Source organism: Athene cunicularia (assembly GCF_003259725.1).
Source record: "Athene cunicularia isolate RWA chromosome 21 unlocalized genomic scaffold, athCun1 chr21_part1, whole genome shotgun sequence".
Classification (NCBI taxonomy): Eukaryota; Metazoa; Chordata; class Aves; order Strigiformes; family Strigidae; genus Athene; species Athene cunicularia.
The window spans coordinates 6,833,450-6,857,381 of NW_020799127.1; the positions used below are offsets into that span (position 1 = coordinate 6,833,450).

A 23,932-nucleotide genomic window follows, 5' to 3' on the forward strand; every position below is an offset into this window, starting at 1 on the left:
AAGGTAGACGTGAGTATTGGGGAGAATGGTGGGAGAAAATACCAATCAAAAACTAGTGACCTATGAAGTTCCACCTTCTGACCAAGACAAGGAAGGTGCAGTCAGATCAGAAGTATTCCACCTTGTGCCAGGTTTCTCCCGGGCAGCCGCCCTGCGCAGGCACGCACAGAGCACGAGGAAGTTACAATAACTGACCGTCTACCTTCATGTCGGATTGATTTATTTATTTATTTATTTATTAAAGACAGGCTTTTGGACAGACAGGAGTTTAAGGGAGTTATTCACAGAGGTCCGCATCCATTTATCCTTTTTTTTTTTTTTTTTTACCTTTTTTTTTTTTTTTTAATTTATTTATTTTTAAATGCTATCCAGTCATTTCAAATTCTGAAAAATGTAAAGCTCATTGTAGACCAACAAGCCTTCTGCACCTCTGCTGCACCCTGGGCAGCTGGTTCTGTTCAGCGCTGCCCCGAGTTACTTCCCAGCCTGCCTGAGGCAGAACCAACCGTGTCACAGAGCACAGAAACATAAACGAAGTGAAACAAACTTGGAGACCAGTAGTGCCTGATTATGCACCAGATTAGTAATTTATAAGCAATATGCGGGTTTTCTGTCGCCGAAGCATCTTTTGCTCTCATAAGCTCAATTTTAGAGCTTCAAGCCAAGCCAATACAAAAGCTCCAGCATTTTTAGCTCTGCTGCTCTATTTATAGTGGCTTACAGCACCAGAGTGAATTGCTTCCTGTTCTTAGGTCTCCACAGCAATAATGTTCCTACTACTACTACTGGAATTACAGGCAGGTTTTTTTTCATGTCTTGTTAAAGAATAGTTAATGAATAAATAGCACCCACTCAGTCACCATGGTGATGTGAAATCTGGGCTGTTATTTTGCAAGTCTGAACTGGGACTTTAGAAGGTGATCTTCAAAGGTATTGCTGACTTCTTTAAAGGTAGGAACTGGAGTTAAATCCAAGGTAGGAATAAAGTAGCAGCTTTCACTTTGTCACAGGACATTAGAACAGCAGGAGAGATTCATGTAGTACAAAATAATAAATAATCCATGTCTTACAAAAAAAACAATTGTAGCTGTGCATAGACAGTGAGGGATTCTAAATCAGCTGTTATGCCTTGGGGGAAAGATACTGAAATCCTTCAGACAGTTCTCTGAAAATGGCATCTTCATGCTTAAAAGCAATTAAAGAGAAGCATAAAAGACGAATCAGATTTAGACTGCCAGCATCTGCAGGACTAGTTCCAAATGCAGAAAAACTAAGAGATGTGGTATTTGGGAATTCTGAAAGTCAGCAGATTAGAGAACTTGCCTTCAAATAAACAGAAAATGCTTCAAACACTCAGAAAATTATGAGCATTGTAACATCTGACCTAGCAGTTCAGTGTGCCCAGAATACTCAGGAGAGCTTCCCAAGCCTTCACTCATCTATCTGCTCACTTCGTATTGCTGAGTGTGTGGTTTTGTGGGGGTTTTTTTGTTTTGTTTTTTTTTTTTAACTTTTCTGTTCCTTTTAGAATAGCTATTCCTTTGTATGAGAAAACCAAGCCTATAATACTAAGTCCATGAGGAGGCATTTACAGAAATGTGTCACTAGCTCAGTACTTCACATCAGCTCGTAGCAAGCTCATCTTTCTCTGTCAAACACACACTCCCCCTGCGTGTTCGGTCTTCTAAAACCGATCGGTATGCTGAAACAGCCAGATACTCATTCTGTGTGTCAAAAATGCCTTCATCTCATCAACTCTCCTTTCTGAAGCTTCCCCATTTTTCAAAGGAAGATTAATGTCCTCAACAAGCTACGCTTCTATCCACTCCTAAGTATAACAGCACTTTGCAGCATCTGAAGTTCAGGAACTGAAAAATGTCATAGTAATGGTTCCTGTTGTAATCTGATAGGATTTGAGGTGTTGGAAGAACTGTAAATAACTTGGAGTTCTTTGAATATTAACCTGGTGAAAAATTCAAATTCCGTAATTAGACTCTTAATTTAGAAACCAAAGATGCTGAGCACATCACTGAAAATCCAAATATACTTACACCCGTGGGACTAGATAACCTGTGTGAAAAAATCAGGTTTGCAGGGCTGAAAGATTTGGGCACCACATTTAAGATCTATATAACTTATGTTTGAAAAGAAATGTCCTGCTAATTTATTGAGGATGGCAATGACGAGGTAAATAAAATTAACAGTGGTCAACAAGAGCCCTTGACTAAATTTTTGAAAAGCAGCACTCTGTTTCCTGTAACTGAGTTATGTTTGTGTACGTAGATGTTTCATGAAATGCAGAAGAGAAACTTGCTGGGGTAAGGCTATTAGCAGCTTAGAGGACGTTATATAAAAAGCCACATGAAATTCAAGAGCAAGACATTCGTGTTTTGGAGAAAAAGGTACGTGGGTAGGAGGGATACGAACAGGAAGCCCAACCATTCTTACCTTAATTAGCAAGCACAGGAGTTCTTGTCCAGAAATTATTTAATCAGTGATCCATGAAGCAGCCACCTGCCCAGATGACCCCTCTGTTGCATAAGAATAGCCTCCCCACAGAAACGGGGGCAGCCTACCAGGACTGCAACTGCTAAGATTTCCACACTGCTGCTGTCACCACAGGAAAAGCATTTCCTCACAGGTATGGGATCCAAGCTCATTTCCTCCTTGAGCACTTGGCAGCTCTTCAAGGGGAGAGAGGGGGGAGACTGCACTGACACCAGCAGCGTGGAGTCCAGCCTGCTACAAAACCCTGACCTGCTTCCTACAGATATTGTCTAAAAAACTGGAAAGATGAATGTTGTCAGCTTACCTGGGCAAGAACTTGAGTTGCACGCTGAAGGATGACTGAGCTTGGATGTAGCCTGCCTTTGGAAGCAGCTCCATGTGCTTGCTTAGTCCTTTGCATACTTTAAACTTCAAACGCAGCGTGGTTTTTGCTCTGCAAGCAGATCAGACATGCTGAGGTGGCTCTAAGGCTGCCCGTGCTGCCACCTCAGCAACATTTGCTCTTGGAGTTTGGCACCCCCGTCCCCAAACTTGCATCTCTACATTATGATTGTAACAATTCCAAGCTTCCTTTGAAAGTGATGGGCATGTAAAACTGCTACAGCAAAATCACACTTGTATTCTTTTAAGTATAGAAAACGAGATTTTGGAAGTACTTTAGGTAAATTGAGCTGTATTTCAAGCAAATACACAGCTGATCAGAGCATCATTATCAAAGCACTGCGCAGTGGTAACTCAGGTCAGGGGAAAAAGCCAAATTATTGTGAAATATCAGGGAATTATTTGCTCCTAACATCCATTCCTTCTATGCGAATCAACAGGAATGACTCACGGAACGTTTAAGACACCTAATTGGTCCTAGCTGCAGCACAGAACCCACTCAAGATGGAAAAGGAGTAGTTGCCTTGTACTGCTGGCTCTAGGTTATGTAACAACTAGTGGTGGGTGGGGTGCAACACATAAAAACCTGTTATTCTGTTTGAGAAACAGAACGAGGACCAGTGACACCTAAGTGGGGCCGAGGATACCTGGGTGCTGCTTAAGTGGCTAATAAGGACTTAATGACCCAGCCCCTAGCCAGGAGAATCAACAGAATGAACCTGAAAGAGCATAATACACCTAAAACATCAACATGTGTCCACTCTGTGAACTCCATTCATCCTCTTTATCATCATAATTATCTCAAAACCTTCAATACCAAAAGTTAAGCCAGGCAGGAAAACACCTCAAACTCAGAAGGGGAGCGATGTCTTACGCCAGAAATGCACTGAGAGCACTGCTGCTTTGGGGTTTTCTCCCCAAAACCGTGGTGACGACTTTTCCATAGACCTGAATTCACTGATCTCTTGTAACTTCTTCTCTGAGTCTCCACAGGGCTAGCAGTCACAGGGTGGCTAAGCCGGTAGTGGCAGTTCCTCTGCCAAAACCTGTGATCAGTTTGCCCCACGAACGGCGTACTGGGAGCTAGGAAACATCTCCCTGTCTGCTGAATTCTGGCCATATTATCATGCAGCGATAGCCACAGACCATAACCTGCTTTGGAGTTTTATGCCGAAGTGCAAAATTGCCAAGCAAATTACAAATATTTCAGCTTGTCATCTTCCTTCTCTTGGACTGGTTTACAAGCTGTCAGTCCAGATGGTCTGCTCTAAATCAACAGCTATAGCATGTGGCACTGGGAGCCCGGAATGATTTCTGACTGTTGACAGTCTAAGAGAACTATATACTACTTCATTAAATCAGTGCAGATTATAACCTGCCAAGAAATTGCTTTTCAAAGTGATTTATATTGCACAGGGTTCTGATAAGACACTTTCACCTTTTATGCTGATTATTTATGCTTTCTGATTAGCGTCTTCCATGTGACCAGAAAAAACCCAAAACAAAACCAGTATTAACTAACATTGTGCAGTTCTACAGAGCTTGCTGGGGCACTTAAGTGCCAGAGCTGTCTTCCTCGAAAACTTGATCTTCTCCTTATGCTATAGACTACAACGTCACAGACTGCAGCAGCAGCAAGATGCAGGCAAGTTCTTTCTGCTCTGCTTCTGTCAGGTGTTTGTGGGAACTGGTGCTGAACAAAAAGTTACTCTAACACATCATCTCCCTCGGGTCTGGGTCAGATTTTACCCCCAAAATCTAAAGAATTCTCTTGCTACAAGTTTTAGATAACTTTTTTCCCCCCTGTATCTAGTTAGGGATTGGAGCAGCAATTCGTAAGAATACCCCTGAATAGCAAGATTCTTTCAGTATCTAATTACCGTTTAATTAAAGAACCTAGAAGTTATGCCAATAAGATTTGGCATCTACCAGATCTGAGCTTTAGTTGTCAGTAGCCAAGGCATGCAGGGGTTAGATGAGCAGCCTTTTCAGCTGGGCTGTGGTCATCTTACCTCTGGCCCACTGCACCGAACACCAGTTCACAGACAGCTGGGTAGTAACTCTTTAGCTGGTACACGGTTGACACGTAAAGCTGTTGTAACAAACTATAATCTTTGGTTGTGTGTTGACAGCAGTTTGGACTCTCCTTTGCTAGTCTGATACTTGTCCTGGGCTCTGGACCCTTTGTCTGTGCGTGGTTCCAGGCCCAGACCTCAGTCAGGCTACCTTTCCCCAGTTTTTCACTATTGCAATTAAAATACAACTACATACTAGTCTAACGTAAGAAATTGTTCTTGACTGATCGTAATTTATAGCTACTTCCAGCAGTTTAAATTAATTCTGTTTGAGAAGTGGTTTGGCATGTACCACGTAACAATGAGGAATCCTCTTTCTGACCCACGCTACAGAAAAATTTCAGTAGCTACTAGAGGAAGAAACTTCTCAGGCACCACATCTGAATGATGAAATCTATCTCCTTTTGCAGTATAAAAACTCGAGACGTGATATTCCTGCACATGAAATACTTTGAATTTCAGCCCAAATGACTGCATAACAAAGACAATTTTTCCTAACTGTGGAGAACTGGGTGATAAACCAAAAACTTGATTTGCCAAGGTACTAAGGACAGTATACTACATATTAAGTTCTCTTAATTTAGTGAAACTTGGCAAAGCATCAGCAGGATTTTTCCCTCAGTTAAGAAGTTTTGCCCTAAGCAATTTGACAGCTTCTATCTTGAAGTCTTAAGTTTTCATTAGGACAGTTATTCTGCTTTGATACTTGTGAGTTTTATCCCTGGGTTATCTAGACCAAGTAAAATCACTTACATAACAACTTGTGCTTGTCATATCTGTAAGCTGAATTTCTGAGATAACAGCTTTACTCATTTCTTTCCAACTGTGAAGAATCTCTGCAGTCTGTAATTCTGGTAAGAGGTTTCGAATGGATGCCTTCTACTGAACCAACCTCTCCCCCACCCTCCCACAACCCCACCCCAATCCTATTTAAATAGAATCTAAGAAACGCAAATTGTTAAAATAAGCATTCAGTAGTGACTGCATTAGGTAGAGGGAAGACACCCAGCACCTGAAGACAATTAAGATGAGTAACAGTTCATGCAAGCTCTCTCTAATAGCATGAAACTGGGAGCCAGTCAGCTGAAATATTACCTTTATATTACAGCGCAACCAGAACTGGTCGTCAGGCATTACTGACTTGGACTACAGAAACACCCAGATATTTTTTCCTCTATAAATTGCTATTTGGTCACTGTCTGTGTACTTAAAAGGTATCTGTCACTCCAGTGCAGTGCTTAAGGCCTATACGGGTTAGGAAAAGTTGTCCCCTTCCCATTTTATAGTAAATGCAAAGGGACTGACATGATTTATCCAGCATCACATCCCAAGTCAGGCAAGACTGGTGACTGACCGTCTCAATAAAGAACAGTTGGCATGAGGCTGGCTTCCAGATCATAAGTTCTCACATGGACTTTAATTAAAGGTAAAATAACTAATAACAAAATATTTTTATAAAATTTATTGGCTGAATCATTATACCCAACATGCACTTAATTTTAGTCACATTTATCTCCCTAATGTTTAGTGTGAAATCCCACACGAAGGAACTCTGTGGGGTTGCTGTTCTCTAGGGACTTTACAGTTGTCCACTGGACAGGCACAACACCAGGAATCTTGTGGGAACAAAAGACTTGTATTAACCCAGATACTTCACAGCTACACCTGCTCGTGGCTATCTGGGTCAGTAGGACCCCCAAGTCTGATTCCCACAGCAGTGTGGAACTCAGGGCTTGTAATCAGGATGTCCTCCTGGAAAGGCCTCAAATGCCTCCGGGAAAGACAAGATGGGTCTGGCACAATGGAATCTCAAGACATCACCTAGTGACTTAAGGTCTCATCATTCAGCTGTGGAAGGCAGCTGATAAAGGGCAACTCACCTGCTTCGAATGGCAACGCAATCCTGATAAAGTCGGTTGTACATACAGATCTTGAAATCAACCTTGGGATTGGGCACCCAAACTGGCACATCGGTGGAAACTCCAATGGCACTAAAGCACAGCTGTTAATACAAAAATCAAGAGTGTTAATATTACTGTTAGTCTCAAGTTCTGACTGATCTAGACTGAGCAAGAATTTCTATTACAAACTACAGTAAAATATTTTATTATTCATATTGCACCAGGTTGTTCAATCAGGCAAAACTATTAAAATAATTTGTGAAATAAAACCTCGATCTTATGGTGTCCCAGCAGAAAAAAACAATTATACTTTGGTTTGGATTTTTTGACAACAAACATGAAGGAACAGCACAGTGCCCATGATACAGAAAAGAAACATTAAAGCACATCTAGCTTAAGGGAGTGTGCCACAGTTCAGAGACGCAGAGACTGCAGCCTGCTTGGCCAGCAAAGATACAGCACTGGCAGCAAGTGCTGGGCTCCCTGTAACGACCCTAGGTCTGACACCAGTGACCACACAGCTCAGCCTCGGCTGAAATGGTCCTGAGAGGGCGCCCACAGGAGCCTTTACTACGCATCTGTGGTTCCTGTTGTAGACTACTCCATCTGTAGACTGTGGGCAGAGCCAAGACTGGCCTACTGAGCTTCTTGGAAGTTTTTCTTTATTTTTTTGGCAAGCTTCTGTGAACTGTTCCCAGGCAGAATTTGGCTTCCAATAAAGTGTAGAATCAAAATATGCTGAAGTGGTAACTAAAGTTGTCATCTCTTCCAGCTTTCACGCATCAGTTTCACTACTGCATGCTAAAGAATTCCAATTCTGATGTATCAGAAAGAAAATAAACCATGTGGGTTGGGAATAGAGGAGAATACTTCCGTATGCATTTCCAGGACATTAGATGCTCTCCAGTATGATGTCTGATAAAACAGGAATATCAGGATTATTTGCATAGGACTTTAATAGAATCAACAGGTTTAACAACCACACTGCATCGGAAAGAAGGGCCATGATCTACAGAGTCACCTCCCATCAAACCACAGGATACAAAATCCCATGGTACCTCACTGTCATTTCTTACCGTGCTCAGAAACACACCTGCCCTCTACCTCCTTCTCCTGTTTCTACTGTGGGATTCTGAGCTCTTTTAACTACTGGGAAAAGCAGAAGTAGGAGGATTTAAAACTCTTTCTACAGTGTTTTGAAGCAAGTATTGCATAAAATCACTCACTGGTTTGCAGTCTGAGTTGTCAAACATGATCACAAACTCTGCCTGCACATCCCCAGGGATAGTCGGGACAAAGATAACCTGAAGCTTGACTGAGCTGAAGGGTCCAATTTCCCCCTCAGTCACCTAAACAAGAAGGAACATGTTTTTAATGAAAATGACTGTATTGCTGTAGTTGGCTATAAATTGTATTGAAATAGAGAAGCAGTATATACTCATACTATACAAACACTCTACTACACCTTCTTTGTAACTAGAATGAATGCACTGTGCAAGGGAAAAAATCCCTATCAGCAGCTCCCTAGGAGGTTCATTGTGGGGAAAAGACTTGGCAAGACACGTGGTTTCACAACCAGGCACAGTGAGAACCTCCCCGAGTCTCCTTTCACTGCAAGACTCCGTGTGACAGCTGGTAAGGTGGCTGCCACTCCAAGATCTGCTCTACTGATTGGACCATTAAGTCCAGCAGCGTTTTGCACACATAAGCAGAGGCTGTGGATCCTAGTATGAACTCGTGTCTGGACTCTCATAACCAGATTTGTTAATAGGGCTCAAGTTTGCCCAAACATTCTTCCTAACCCATCTTTTGTGTTGTCCCTAGACTTTGTCTAACCACAAAACAACACAGCAGAAAAACATTTGGGAAAAAAAATTTGAAAAATTAAATTATGGGGAATGTAAATATATAGAGAATCTTTCAGCTCAAATAAGTCTTTATAGATCAAAAGAAAGGGCAAAGGTGTCATGAGATTTCATTTTAAGAATTAGTTGTGGTAGAGTGAAGGCCAGTGTGCTTGAAATTCAGCATGTACTTAGGCATTTCCCACCAGAGCCAAAGCAATATATTTGATGTAGGCTTAGACTAGTGAAAATCTGGTCTGTATCTCAGGATATTTGTTACCTTTCCAAGCATCATTTCAACCGGTGTTTCTTCAGGAGAAAGTTCCACTAAATGATGTGCATTGTCTGTGTCTAGATCTGTTCTGGAATTTAAGACATCTTGACCAAGTTGTTCTGTGGAAAAAAAAACCAAAACACAACAACAAACAAAACCCCATGAAATGCTGGATTTGTGCACCTATTCACTAAACAAAAATATCAAACAGAGAAGTGTATTGATTTTGGTCAATATTGCAAATCCACTTGTGTACCTCTGATAGGGAAATAGAAATGTCTAGAAGGACATTTCCGTTTGGCTGTGCAACTCTGCCCTTTGTCTAAGTCTACCTTGGGCACCTGAGCTTTCCACTACAGAATAACAACACTAGTGTTTCAGTAGGATAAATATATATAACAGTAAAGATTGTTACATCAAGGGATGCAAATTCAGCCGAAAGCGTGAACTGGGCTTTACGAACAATTGCAGTGGGACAAAGCAAAGCAGTCAGGAGGACCTGCAAAGCAAGTGGAAGCGTTGCTTCACTTAAATTTCAAACCAACTGCAATAATAAGTACCTTGTAATTAAAGAGTCTCCCACCAGGACTTTGAAGTGCCATCACGAGAGAGACAAAGCTAACATTGGACTGTGTGGCACTAATCAACTGGCCACCAAAGGCTTCACATTAACCAGGAAAAAGATAGAAGCATCGTGAGATACGTTAATGCACCAAAGCAAGAAAAATTAATTTTTTATATATTTTTTTTAAGGTCTGAAAACATCGTTAAAGGTATGTGTTCTGGGAAGACACCTACACCATGATTTATAGAATAACTCCATTTCACAATACAGATCCCAGATTTAAAAAGAAAAACCACCCACATAATCCATATCATGGAACTTTTCGTTTCCTGCAGTTGGAATAAGCAACATCCAGAAGAACTGTTAAAGAATACAGATAATAAAAAAAGGAAGAAAGTCTTTCTTCAATGAGACTGGATTTTATTAAGAACATAGTAAACATTAGGAATGGGATGGAATATGTCTGAGAAGGTTCATCTTTCTGCTTCCTTGTTCCTAGAATTACAGACTGTAAAAATAAACCTGTCATGTGGATTTCTATTCTGAGAAGTGGGTATTCAGTTGCTGAGACAAGAACGATGATAACAATTTTGCAGTTTCTGTAAGCTAGTTGGTTTTTCTATTCTTCTGAGACTGAATTGTTGATCGTTAATGAGAAGTGAGATTCTCTGCTGCTTTTGATATAATGGTGTCAGTACATTATTTTTAGTAATTTTTTGTGAGGCAGCATACAAAGAAATAGAACATTACTACTAGAATGATGAACTACTTAATTTACTGAGTAACTTCGCAAACTGAAAATTCCACAGTTCATTACAGGAAACTCTATAAATGGATAGTGCTTGGCCTGGGAGACTGCAGTGCCAGTTTTCTAAAATAGTCCTCTTACCTGCGGAACTGCCACTGGGGCTTGTCTCCATCCTCTGCTGCCCCGCCTGGGCCACACAGCAGGTCACCTCTTCCCTGTGGTCAGGACAAACTTGTTCCTTCTTTTCAACCACAGATGTCACAGGACTATCGCTGACTTTCTTTTCATGGGCACAGTCACTCAAACAGGGAGTAACCTATTAGAAAACAGAAAAAAATGTTTTTTACTGTGACTGCATCTAACTTGTACCAGCTCCAATTTTATCAAGCAGTCGCAAATCAGACTTGTGTTTCCTTGCGACTGTTTCGTGTGGAGAAATGTGTTGCACTTTCTAAACCTGCACATTCTACTAGACGTTTATCAAGGAACGTATTTCAGTTTTGCTGGCTGCCTAAACCAGGTAAATAATGTAATGAGAGCAATACAATATAGTGTCAGTTATTTTACCATTAACAGAACTAACATTTTACTAAGGGAAACACAGGCACTTCTATGTCAAAACTAAGTCTTCTAAAACTAGCTTCTGTTTATTCCAGACCTACAAAAGACAGAATGCAGAAGGAAAACCGTGGATACAGATGGTGTTATTTCACAAATTCTTTGTCTGAACCACACTTTTATTGTAAAGATAGGATGAGAGGTGAACACCACGGCAAACAGCTCAGCAGTTTCACTTGTACATGACTGAACGTAGCATTCTAAAAGAGAGGTCAGACCTTTTATCAAGAAGAGAATTTTGAAAACCATCTGAGCCAACTGCTCTTCAACAAAGAAATTAAAGACTGCACTGATGGAACAAAGATGAAGTATCTGCACTGTGTTTACAAGAACGTGTAGGCACTTCATAACAAAGGTGTGCAACCTAGTAGTGATGTTCTCTCTGGTCAAGGACCTCTGAAATCTCCTCATTTATGGGTACAGCCACTGCAACGCTTGAGGAAAAAGGAACATTCACAGTAATGATATTCTGCAACACAGGAACTACAAAGCACAAATTCCTACCATAGTGAGTGGTTGCTTGATTTTGTTTTATTCTGTTGTGGGGTTTTTTTGGTTTTTTGTTTGTTTTTTTTTTTAATTGGAAGGTTTCCCACTTTAAGAATAAAATCCACAATTTCTTTAGAAAAGGAGTAAGTAAGTCTTCAGACTTAAGCTGTTCAATCGTCTCAAAACTCTGCCCCCCAGTGATGACATGCGAAGACGATCGTACACTTGCTTGCTTTGGAAGTGTTTTTCACTTTAAATTATCTGCTACATGGAGGAGCACAGCTGTTAGGATTCCTCAGTTTTCTGTCAACTTTAAAACTGGCAGCTGTAGGAGCAATCACTCTCAGGTCTAACACCAGACATTTTGTCAGTTCTGCACCAAGTGTCTGAGCTTTGGTACGTTTTGACAGTCTCTGCTTCGTTCCAGGACATTCCACAGGACACAATATCACAGACATTTGCATTCGTTCCACTATTGATCTCAGAGATCTTCCTTCAGTTCTTTTAACACTATTTATTATATAGTTTTCAGGCAACAGCCCTTGATGTACTTCTTAGTTTGACTAGGACAACTTCTTCCCTTGTAACAACAGCTTGTCAATAACTGTGACTGTCCTTCTTTGATACGAAATTGAAACGAACAGCTCTGAATTGTTAAAGGAAGATCACAGGTTAGCACTCCCAATTCTCGTCAATTTATTACTAGTTTTGCAACAATGAGCCTTTTTCTGAAGTGCAGCAGCTGGGATTGAAAACGACTCTGTCAGAATCTCCTCTTTTAACTGAAGTATTTTTTCCTAATTTTCATGGATGTGCAAAAAACAGGAATCATGACATAAATGACTAAAAATGTTAAAAAAAAAAAAAGTTATCATTGTTGGTTTCCCCCCACCCCCAAATAACTGGTTTTGAATTTGTCTTGTGGTATTTGGGGGTCTAACAGATTACGTTAAGATATGCCAAACCAAACGTAAACTGCTAAAGGTTGGACCAGATGATCCTCTGAAGTCCCTTCCAACCTGAGCTGTTCTAGAATTCTGTACGGCTCTACCACACTTGGCAAAGCAGAATGTTTCTATCAATTTAGGCAAATGCTTCTGAACCTACCATTCTTCCAGGAGAAGATTCTGCTGTTGCTCTGCGTGTACTACTGTCACCCACTGACGTCTGAACTCTGAATCTTGTTCCCAGAGCTCCACTGTTTGTCAGGTTGATGGTCCGTGAAATTGTCTCTCCCACCACATGGCTGCCAAAGTCAATGAGCTCTTTATCTAGTGCCAGCTGTGAGAAGATAAACCATTAATTACTACTGTCCTAGATAGTCAGTAATGTCAATTGAATGAGCAGCCACCTTTTCAAGAATAGGACTTTAAAGTTCTTATTATCATTTCAAAGATGGTATCAAATAACAACATGAACTGTGGGTATCCTGCCTTTTTGTAGAAGCCAACTCTTGTTCAACTGAGCCACTTCCTTTTCGGTCCACTCTATGACAATGGAAAAAAAGGGGTGAAATTCTGTTCATAGTAGCAGCTTGCGTTAAGTCTTCAGGAATTTACTCTGGAAGTGGGTAACATCTCCATACCAATTCAACGTTAGTGCTCTCGTGTTACAGTAAAGTGGTTTTATCAGCATTCAAGCTGAGACACAAGCAGCATTTAACATCATATTGTGACGTATTACATACGAGTTTATAACACATCCTGTCTTATTTCTTTGAATTTTGAATGATTTTGTAACTGGGTATATGATAACTTGCAAATCAAGTTCAAGCATCAAAAAGACAAAGACAACTTGGTTGCTTGCTAGTGTCCTGCTTACAGCTGAACTCTTCCCACTCTCAGAGCATAATGAACAGGAGTTCCTGTGCATAATTAGCACAGAATGATGGTATGAATTCTCTAGGTGAAGGAAATTACTCCTCTGATCAAAGAAGAACGTGCTGGCTTTCTACTGCACTGCACATTCTCATCTTTAGGGTCCTCTGACTGAAAACCATAGACAATCCTATCCCCAGTCAGATTTCAGCAGGCAATGATGTGGTACCATTCTAGCTTCCTACAAGTGCTTAAAATTAAGAACATCCTTAAAACCCCTTGCTAGATTGCTAATGTAATAATTATAGTGCACTACCTTTCAGTTTCTTCCCTCTTCTATTCTCTGTGTAACAGATTATTCTTGATTCATTTCCCTGTGCCCAAAAGTTTCAATGTGCAATCCAGTAAAAAAAACTCTACATGCAATCTTATTCATACAATTTACTCAAAACGTAATACTGCGAACTCCAGGAAGACATTCATAGGTCTAAAGTCTTTTTTAGAATGATCTTTTAATTTTTTCTAACTGTATTTCCAGTATACCCCAAATTTTGCAATGCCAGTCTTATTCTGATACGGGGTGTCTCCTTGCATGATCTTTTTCCTCTAGCATTATATGTTCTCATCTGTAATTTCTTTTGCCCTCTAAAGCCAAAGTTGCTCTTAGCTATGAAGGAAGTAATTTAGAAACCAAGTTTTTATCAAATACTTTCTTCAAATTAACTCATAGGAAGTGAAGATACCTAAAAAAGTTAGTGCTGCCTGTAGTTTCATCTTTTATTAGTAAGAAAACTGTGTTCTTTGGTTAAAAGCTGATATAGAATTCTCAAAAGATTTTGAGATGCCGAAAGAAAGAAGAGGTTACGTGCTGTCTATAAATGTCCGAAAGGATAGAAAGATATTGTGATATTTTGTCTACATAGAAAATTAAAGTTAAGAATGAACTACTGCAGGTCTGGGATGGGATTTCCAAAAATTACAAGAAGAAAAAGATAGTTCATTTCCAGCCACCATTTCTCTTCCCTCCATTCACAGTCTAACACTGTCATTGATTTCTAAGCAGAACTGCTTCAGTTAATTCCACTCTAAAGTTAAAGTTACAGCTCATGATTAAGCAAATCCATTAAGATAATGTGGTATAAATCTCAGTGTAATCCAGGAAGCTAAGGGATGAATAATTTTCTGGAAAGAGACTCTCCATTTAGAAGGAAAAAAAGAGAAAGCAATAAAGACTTCTTGCTAAATATTTTCAATGTTAATGCTAGCTCACATTTTCCACCACTGTTATACTGACCCTGAACATAAAAAAGTCACTTACAATGCATCTCTTGACTGTACATTTGAGTGGAACAGAGAAAGAACCTGTCTGTGCCATAAACATGACTTCTCCTTCCAGATTTTCATTTCTCTAGAAAACAATTCACAAAGATTTAGTCTATGTAGTGTGATGAAAAATATTTTCACTCATTCTTTGAATAACATTTTAAAATATATCTCTATAGATTCTACATTTCCACTTTAAAACAGCCTTCGGTAACTGCCTGGCTAACTTTAGCTATGCAATATTAAATATCTTTTTGTTTGGAGCAAATTTTGAGACATATTCCAGGAATGCTTAGTGACAGGAATCTTTCTGAAGTGCACCCTTAAAACATCTCACTACAATTTAACAGAGCTTGAACCTGCACACAGTAAGTACCACAGTACCTTTTCTAGAAATGCAGTTTGTTTCCTTGTTAACAGTTAGGAAATTACATTAACGATGTTTTTAATCAGACTGGTGTATTATACTAGGATTCTCATCGTTGTGTAACTTAGCACTCAGATGCACTTACCATTGGCTTAAATGTTACCAGGATTTCACAGGACATTCCAGCAGGCATTTTGCCAGGAGGGACAAACCTATGGAAAAAAATCAACATAAAACTCCAAATTAAGGCTATGTATGAAACATCCAGCTCCTAGTGTGGTAACAATGGCAGATTTTTTTTCTTTTCCCTACTTGGATTACTTAGAAAAGTCAGAATGAGTGACAGATGAATGAAAAGCTACAGAACCCTGTTGTAATTTTAAAACTACAAAGGGTGATTCTTTATTGAGGTTTTACTCAAAGTCTTAAAGTGCTTTTAAAAGGCAAGAATTATTGCCTTCATGCTACAGGCAAAGAGACTGGAGCCAAACAGGTGAAGCTGGGGCACAACAGCATCAAGAGCAGGGTGGCCCAGTCGCCTGTTCTCACGTCGCGGAAGCAGTCTTCTCCCTGTCTCCATTTTGAGTGTTGCTCAGAACGTAACATCTGCCCTGCCCAAGTGGGAAACCAAGAGGTAAAACAATGAAGGTGAATGCAGACGACTGGAGAATGTGCTGCTTGCTGCAAACTCTATCAAAATTATCTTGAAGAGAAACTGCCACTCATTTCTGCGCCTCGTTTCACGGTCTCCACGATGCAAACAAAATGCCCATCGGAAGACAAGAAATCTCACAGCTGCACTCTAAATGAGATGGAGATGAAGGCACTGCAGGAGACCTGGTCAGCCTGACAGGGCCAGAAGGAGAGCCAGGTAAAATGGACAGCTACATGGTGTCAGCCATGGGAATACCTAAGCAAACTGGGCCATACACAAACACAAAACACACAGGCCAATCACAATTTTATCAAAACAAAAGCAAGATAAAACGTTTTCAAACAGAAAAGGGAAGCGCTGTTTTGAATTCAGGACTTTGAAATGTGAACAGGGAAATAGGCACCTGTATATTGACCTTCAGAACAGGTCACTGGCAGCTTCTCCTGAGAAAGACCTGAAGGAATAGCTCCTTCTATTTCAAATGTCACCTTGATAAAATATTAATATTTTGCCCAACACACAGAACCACTCTGATCATCACTCCTTCATCAGCTTCTTCACATTTAAACTAATTTGCTACAAAATTTGGTTACATCTCCTGTTGTGGTACGAAGGTAAAGCAAGCAACGAAGTCTACAGTTAATTTTACTTACTGAACATTGATGAAGTCCTTGAGCCATTCACTGATTCCCACTAGTCTGCAGAAATTAACACTGTAGGATGCATTTATCAAAACTATCTTCTTTTTGTAGACTCGGCCAACATCAAAATCCTTGGAATACCAAACATATCAGGCGGTGTGAATTACAGGTAGTAGCATTTGCACAGGTAATGACTAAACCAACTATTTTTACCAAGTGGGGCTCACAGCCCCTACTGGGATCTCAGGCCTGTGTGCAGAGCATTGTATAAACCCATCAAGCATTGCCTTGCTCTGAACTTTTAAAACATACAGCTTATAACGCCAGAACTCGTGTTTCCTGGATGGGGCAACTTGATCTGAGTCTGTGAGCAGTTAATGCACCAAGCTGCTCTCTCGCTGCAGTGAATGTCAAAGACTCCATGTCACATTTGTGCTCTACGAGAGTTGTTATCAGTTTAGACAACACAGATTTTTTGGATGCTGAGCAAGGTGCCACTGGCTCCCAGCGGAGGTCTGCTGGTTCTGTGCAAGGCACAGGCTCCCAGCTCCCGATAAAACCAGAACACCACGCACGCTGGGCACCTTCAGTGCACAGCCCAGGCCGAGTGGCAGCGTGTTTCTGAGAGATGTCTGATGTGCCACACCAGCACCAAGTGCAGAGAAGAACCAGGCAGCGTTACACGTTCTCACAGGACACTTGTTCATTAGAATAGAGTTAAACTGCAGCTCAGTTTCCTTATGATCAGTACAATACGATGGGCCCTTGCAAACTGAAATCTTAACTGGACTGGAGGCGTGACTTCTTGGTGTTATTTTATAGTAATAATGTATATGCAAACAATATACGTCATAGTTATGCTGCCTTCTTAAAAAAAACCCCATGCAACACAGTCTAACAAGTGTTTCATCACTTGCTCACCTTTCTGACAGTAATTAAATTCCCCTAAGTAAATGAAATATTTTATAATTTACACCTAAGTAGTAAAACTAAGTAGTTAATTTAATCTGATTATAACCCACCTAAGAGATTGCTAAAGAAAAAGGGACGTACTGTTTCAGCCTTGACTAGAGATCTATTAAAGACAACAAGATTATTTTTTTTTCTTCCCAGTGCAACAGAACTTTGATCAAGGCATGGCTACAGGCATACATCACCTTTACAGATCCTGTGCAGAATGGCCACTAACCTTGAAATGAATGCAACTTGGTTTACTATAGAACGGACATCCTTTACGTTCATGACCAGACACTATTTGCTTGTGAAAAATTCCAGTTTGGTATTCCTCCATTTTTTTCTCAAAACTGTCTTTTTTCACTTTGGCATCCATTGCTTCTTTGGATACCTAAGAATCAGGAAAACACGCTGTGACTGTAAGTAAGCGTGATCATTTCAGTTATGGTCCAGTGCTTCTTTCATGGAAGTATAGCAATATCTATGGACATTATTCCTTTTTGATTGATTATAAAGTCTGCTCTTAAAGGTCTTCTACATCTCAGAAAAGCAGTATATGCAAGTATACCTTGGAATAACGTTTAAGAGCTTAACTACACAACTGCACTCTTATAGAGTACATTATCTACTCCTATTTAGAGCCCAGAATGCTATTATTTTGTGACCAGATACACTTTTCTTTGCCTAGCATGGTATGAAAAAAGTTGCTTACACATGAAGCAATCTGTGTTGCCAACTCCACAGAAAGTCATGTTTAGTTTTCTTAAAAGTCAAGTGAACATGATACATGTCTTCAAGTATCTCTGAACTAGAATTTTCTCTTAAAGAGAACAAACACCACAAAAATAACATGAAACAGAAATTACTCTGATGATACTCTCAAATCTGAATCTCTACAACTGATGTAATAAAGTCTGCACTTTAACTGCAAAATAGATAATTATTTTTAAGCAAGGTTTCTAAAACAGCACATGCCTGGGTCATTACTTCAGATACCGACAACTACGAGAGATGCAAAGGAAACTCTTCTAAGCCATTAAGATACTTTTATGGATAGTGTCAAAACATTATAAAGACTAACTTTACGAGTCAATTACAAAAGGATTTCTTTTTTTTTTTTTTTCTTCTATTTCTAGCAGGAGATATCACAAAACTTACCTTGTGCCTGTCACATTCCTGATTCCAAAGTCCTGGGAACTCTGGTTCTATTAGGGTCTCATCACCCTCTTTCTCCTCTTCACTGCTTTCACAGAGCACATCATGGGCTATTTGTTCAGAAATCTTTCCTACAGACGCCGTTCTCTCACCAGCTGAGGAACCAGCTGATGGAGAGCACTGCGACTTTTGTGAAAGAACGTAAGTTTTGAAGATAGAGTTACAAAGTACTAGAGGACAGTTGCTTCAACAGTTAACGGTTTCTGAGGAGATTTTATAATACAGAAATGACAGGTCTATAAAGCTCAGAGGCCAAAGATGACAACTTAGGGCGATCCCTGACACTAAATAAAGACAAAATCTTATGTTACAAGCATCTATATGACGTTGTGTGTACTGTAGGAGGCTAGAAACTAGTCAGCAGGCCTGAAAATATCGCCTGCAGTTTCCGAAGGTTTTGTGTATCACATGATAACCAAAGCCTTTGTTGTTTTGATGTAGTATGACTATTTCTACCAACACCTCTCCCCCACCTCTTTTAAATCCCTAAAGACTGCATGAAGCCACTGGTTTCATGAGGGAATTCAATTCATACCACCTCTATTTTCCAGGCCAGTACTCCCTGGAATACTGTGGAGGTAAAAAAAAAAAACAAACAAAAACAAACAAATAGCCAGGAAGGTTATGTCTAGAGAGAACTGCTGTCTCCTTTCCAATACACTGGAAACATTTCTCTTGTGCTGATCTGAATCTGAAACTTCCTCAGCAATGGAGGGAATTAAAAAGGAAGTGAGGGTACTTTGCACAGGTTATGGTGCCTGTTCTGATTCATGTGTTTGAGAATTCACCTCTTCTTACAAATGCCCTTAAAAAAACCTCCCACACCAAACAGGGCAACGTCTTTATTCATACAAACATCAGCAGTTTAGAAAAGTGAGACAGTCATTAAGAGATCTAACACAGAAATTACTCCCCTCTTGTTCTGTACTGTCTGGTACTTGGTTGTAGCCTGTGCTATACACAGGCAAAAGAATTCACTGCCCTGCACCTGTGACAGAAAATAAATCATAAGACAGTTAATTCTTAGGCCTTTGTTTACCTGTGCTATCACTCCAACTGAACGTTTGCAGGTCTTCTCAATATGCTGCCATGTCTTCATTCTCCACAGTAAAGAACCCCCAGGTTCACCACGACCCTTAATTGCCTTAGTACAGGACTGACTTTTTTTCTGCTTGTGAATAGCAGCTTTTTCTTGCAAAATTCGAGATACAATCTCAATTTTTCTTGATTTTTGCAGTTCTCTAGCAGCTCTGTAATCCAACATTTTAAGAAATATTAAACCAACCATGGCTGTTTGCTGATAATATTAACTATAGTCCAATTTGAGTCTCTAAGTTAAAAAGTGGTTGAATTGAGTGCAGTGGTATTTTGTGTCAAGACACCAGGCGATTCAGAGGCTATTGATACATTTTTATGGACTAAATATATTCAATTACAGTGTTTTAGAAGTTGAGGAGTTGATAAAGCATACTGAAAACAAAATAATTTTCCTAACCTAGTTAGCTATTTAAAGAAAACTGTTTATCTGAAATCCAGTGGATTTAATAAAGGGAGGAAGAGCAGTTAAAGGTAAGAACATAAATGCTGAACTTGGAAGATATGAATTCCAAGCTACGTACAACTACAAATTCCGTGACCCACTGGGTAGTGTGACAAAAGTGACAGTAGATCATTTAATCTCAGTTTTAATACCAGCAGTTTAATACACAATTTTCTGCAACAGATATTACCCACACTAATGATGGCTTTTAATACAGACTTTCACCTCTTCAGCTAACCCATATAGGTAATTACTGATTCTAAGTAGGAGCAAAGAAAATATCACCTCTCCTTTAAATACAGGCTACTGCTTACTGAAGCACTTTAATGTCTGAATTTAGCCTCATGATGCCCCATTAAGCAGATAAATGGCACTGTGTTTATAACGTATTTTTGGAAAATCATGGTACAAAGAAATTAATCATGGTTACAAAGACATAGGAATGACTCCCAGCACTATCTGCCTGAGGTATAAAGCTGTCCTCTGTTCTTGTGATCAGTTCTGGTCTTGATGAATCTTTTTATAGGTGATATACAAATTAATGACACAATGGTTTTACTGACTAGAGTTATTTTCTTTTGAGGATAATTCAGAAATATACACTCAGAGAAAATTGAGAATATCCCTTCCCAGAAAAGGAGAAAGGCAGAGCCCTGGGAGAAATAACGAAGCAATTCTTCAGCAGATTGGCAGGATCGTAGCTGAAATTAGAAAAGAACCGCTGTGAGAAACATGACACAGCTAACATTAAGTCTAACAAACTGTGATCTCCCGTGGCCTGCAGAGGGAAACAGTGAAAGGAACAAAGCAAGCAAGGTGAAAAGGACTAAACTTAAATAGAGTTGGGTATTTCCAGCAGATCTCTACAAACTGATACGATTTATTTTATGAACGTGATTTTTAGAACATATTTAGGGATAGCAGAAGTGGTGTTATGCAGCCATCAAGAATGAAGCTTTATTTAATCAAAATTTAAGACTTATTGAACCTTTACTTATTAAATCTCTAATCTTTGCTACAGGTTACTGCCCTTGTAGCAGAGCCAGCATGCAGAAACACATTCCTCAGCTACCCTCTGTTTGGTATCTTAGTTCAAATTCATCTTCACAAGTGATTAAATGGTTTTCATTATTGGTATAATGAAGTTTTGCACCGGAGCAGATGAGATACAGGCACATTCCTATCAACTTTGCTACAAAGGCAGAGGAGTAATTTCAATTTTAAAAAAGCATCAAGGAGTGTACCTTGCTTCTGACCTTACTGCAGAGCAATCTTCCAGACACTGTCTCTAAAAGCCTAAGAAAGTGGTTCCGTTTTTATAGGGACAGTGTTCAGGAAACGCAGAAGTACAGTAACTTCAGTCATCCAGTTTGAGTTCACTCAGTTTTCCTCCTGGAGTAGTTTACCTTCTTTGCACTAGTAGAATGTGAACTCCTAACTTTGTTTTTTTTGAGTAATACACTAAAGCTAGAAGTTCAAGTTGCTTAAACCAGACGATACAAATACCACACATAGAGAGTATGAGTTCCCTCCCTTGAGACAGCACCCTAGATGTTATGTTTCACAATCTGATGAAGAACTCCAATATATTCCTGCAGGAGCACCAATAAGCAGCTGAGAGTTTGAATACTTACTGTTTCTCTTTTTCATGCTCTAGCAGTCGCTTATGGAGAAAAATTTCCTTGGCAACATTGCCTCCTTCTGCTAGGATAGCTTCCCTCATTTTCATCTCCTGCTTCTTTGCCTCAAAGGCCATTGCTTTGTTCCTAACCTGGACAGCTTGGAGTTTTTCCTATGAAGCCATACAAACCAGTTACATATCTGATCCACATATTAAAGAATATAAAACAGAGGACCCAGCGTTGATCCTATATATAAATCGTGGTAGATTTCTCTGAAGTAGAGCTGATTGGGTTTAATCTATGCAGTAGATGTGGTGTGCTGAGGCACAGAAAGCTCTGACAAGGTCAGGGCTACTTCCTTACCCTTCCAGCCTGCCCATGAAATGCTCCTCAAGGAAGCAACGTGAAAAGATACAGTTCTAATCAAATCAGTATTAAATTAAGATCGTTTCCTCAGATTCTACAGAACAGAAGAAGAACAAAGTAGCATAGCTCAGAAATTCTTCATTTACATTATTTGACTTCTTAAATAACTGCTTTTTCTGCCATATGTTTTCTCCATATGAAGCATTTCTGCATTAGGATCCAGATAACTGGAAATGCTTCTGGCTGAGTTTTCAGAGAACTTATTTGTAGTATGCGTTATTTTCAAGAGCGTTACTCTACCAGAACAACTAGACTGCTGACAGAATAAACTCCCCAAGTACAAGTGTCAAAATCTGCCCATACAAATCTAACACCCATTACTGCCATAGTTAAATTCTCCCCAGTTTCAAGAGATCTGGTCAGTGATCTGAGAGCACCACACAACGATTCTGCAATGAAAACCCAAACTACTTGCATTAAAAGCTAACAGTCTAACGAATTAATTTCTTCATTTCGCGTCTAAGCCACGGCAGCAGTACCCGATTGGAAGTTATGCTGGTTTTCAGGGAAAGCACAGCTTGTATCCTTCTCTCCATATGCTCCTGAGTTTTCACTTCTTCCTTTGCATTTTTTTCATGAATTCTGTAAGCAAAGTAAAATCTTTCAGGCTCATATCCTGGAAAGCTTTTAGTATTAGAATGTTTAACCTGACAAGTAGTAATTGTCAATGTCACCAAACATTCTTCCTGTAAGCCTCTGTGTTTACTATGATACTGGGTGTGGGGAAAGAGGAACAGTTGGAAGACTCTTCTATATATGGTACCGCTCAAGTTACAAGTGCCAACAGGCTTTCAACTAGTTTGCTCAACAACTTTTTTTTTTTTTTTCCATATGATTTTGAATATGAAGAATGTGTTCCACATTATGACATATGTCTAGTTGCTAAAATAAAGAATGAATTCAGGTGTTGCTCACATAACCAATATCTAAACAATTACGCAGTGAACTTTATACAAGCCAATCATTTGTACCCGCGCTAAAAATAAACACTAGAAACTCTAAAAGCTAGAAATATGTGGGCATGATTCAAGCCTGAGAGTATTCCAGCTAATATAATGATAAACTAGAAAAAAATTAGTAAGATTGATATATTTGATATATTACTCAGGGGAAAAAAAAAATATCTATTTGGTTGATTGTTCTTCTTAATTATTATATGTTTTCACATGCCATCTAATGAAAAATAAATCAACACAGAAACAGTATAATTATTTCAATCGTTTTTTCAATTAAGTTCTAATATACAAGTAAAAGTAAGCAACAAATGTTCAGTTTCTTTAGTGGCAAAATAATTCACCACCACATTAATTCTATAAACATAAACCAACTAAGAGAACATTTAATTTACCATCCACCAGAAAAGGAGCACAAAGAAACGGCCTATTGACCAATCTTACCAGAGAGCAAGAAAGCTTTTTTACCACGTTTCAGAGGGACTAGAGAATGGCAGAGTGCAATTTCAAACCTGGAATTTAGTTATCCTACTTCAAACTACTACAGTGAACGACAGACACATGTATTAAAAATGTTTCAAATCATTAGTTATGGTAAAAGTAGTCAGAGCCTTCTGCATCTCATCCAAAAGACAGTGCCTTCAGCTCCAGGGAATCGGAAGACCCTACTAGGACAGTAAGTGGATTTTCTTCTTTCCCAGCCCCTTTGGGCCATGTAAGGTTTGAATACATCACAACACGGGTACTGGGGCAGGAGATTTCCAAGTGTAACAGACGATACACCTAGCAGAAAAATTATTATTTTTCAAAGACAAAGGATCAAGTATTGTACCCCAGAGAATGTACAGACAGGAAAGGAGGGAACAGTAACCTTGCCATGCTTTTTCTCAGGAAGCAGACTGCTTTCTTGTGGTTCCTTTGGGCATCTTCAAGTATTTTTTTTTGTCTTTCTTCATATTCTTTCAGGGCTTCCTCCTCTTTTCTACAAAACACAGGCAAATCAGCACTTGCAGCAG

General features: G+C 39.5%; 1 protein-coding gene across 6 annotated transcripts in view; it reads right to left on the bottom strand.

Annotated features, from left to right (window-relative positions):
* CFAP74 (cilia and flagella associated protein 74) overlaps positions 1-23,932 on the bottom strand; it is a 51,306-nt gene that overhangs the window by 18,039 nt on the left and 9,335 nt on the right. For 4 of the 6 annotated variants that reach the window (XR_003399843.1, XM_026862551.1, XM_026862547.1 and 1 more), the window contains exons 7-21: positions 23,788-23,898; positions 22,443-22,545; positions 21,550-21,707; positions 19,415-19,625; positions 18,319-18,501; positions 17,396-17,551; positions 16,219-16,337; positions 15,056-15,122; positions 14,539-14,628; positions 12,511-12,684; positions 10,438-10,612; positions 8,990-9,102; positions 8,092-8,214; positions 6,845-6,966; positions 2,813-2,941 (exon numbers count right to left, since the gene is read on the bottom strand). Coding sequence is in view for 5 of the 6 variants with exons in the window: in XM_026862551.1 (XP_026718352.1) it covers positions 2,813-2,941; positions 6,845-6,966; positions 8,092-8,214; positions 8,990-9,102; positions 10,438-10,612; positions 12,511-12,684; positions 14,539-14,628; positions 15,056-15,122; positions 16,219-16,337; positions 17,396-17,551; positions 18,319-18,501; positions 19,415-19,625; positions 21,550-21,707; positions 22,443-22,545; positions 23,788-23,898 (2,034 nt within the window). In the remaining variant the exon portion in view is untranslated. Of the gene's footprint in view, positions 1-2,812; positions 2,942-6,844; positions 6,967-8,091; positions 8,215-8,989; positions 9,103-10,437; positions 10,613-12,510; positions 12,685-14,538; positions 14,629-15,051; positions 15,123-16,218; positions 16,338-17,395; positions 17,552-18,318; positions 18,502-19,414; positions 19,626-21,549; positions 21,708-22,442; positions 22,546-23,787; positions 23,899-23,932 lie in introns of all 6 variants that reach the window. The other 2 variants (XM_026862548.1, XM_026862552.1) reach the window with 2 other exon arrangements.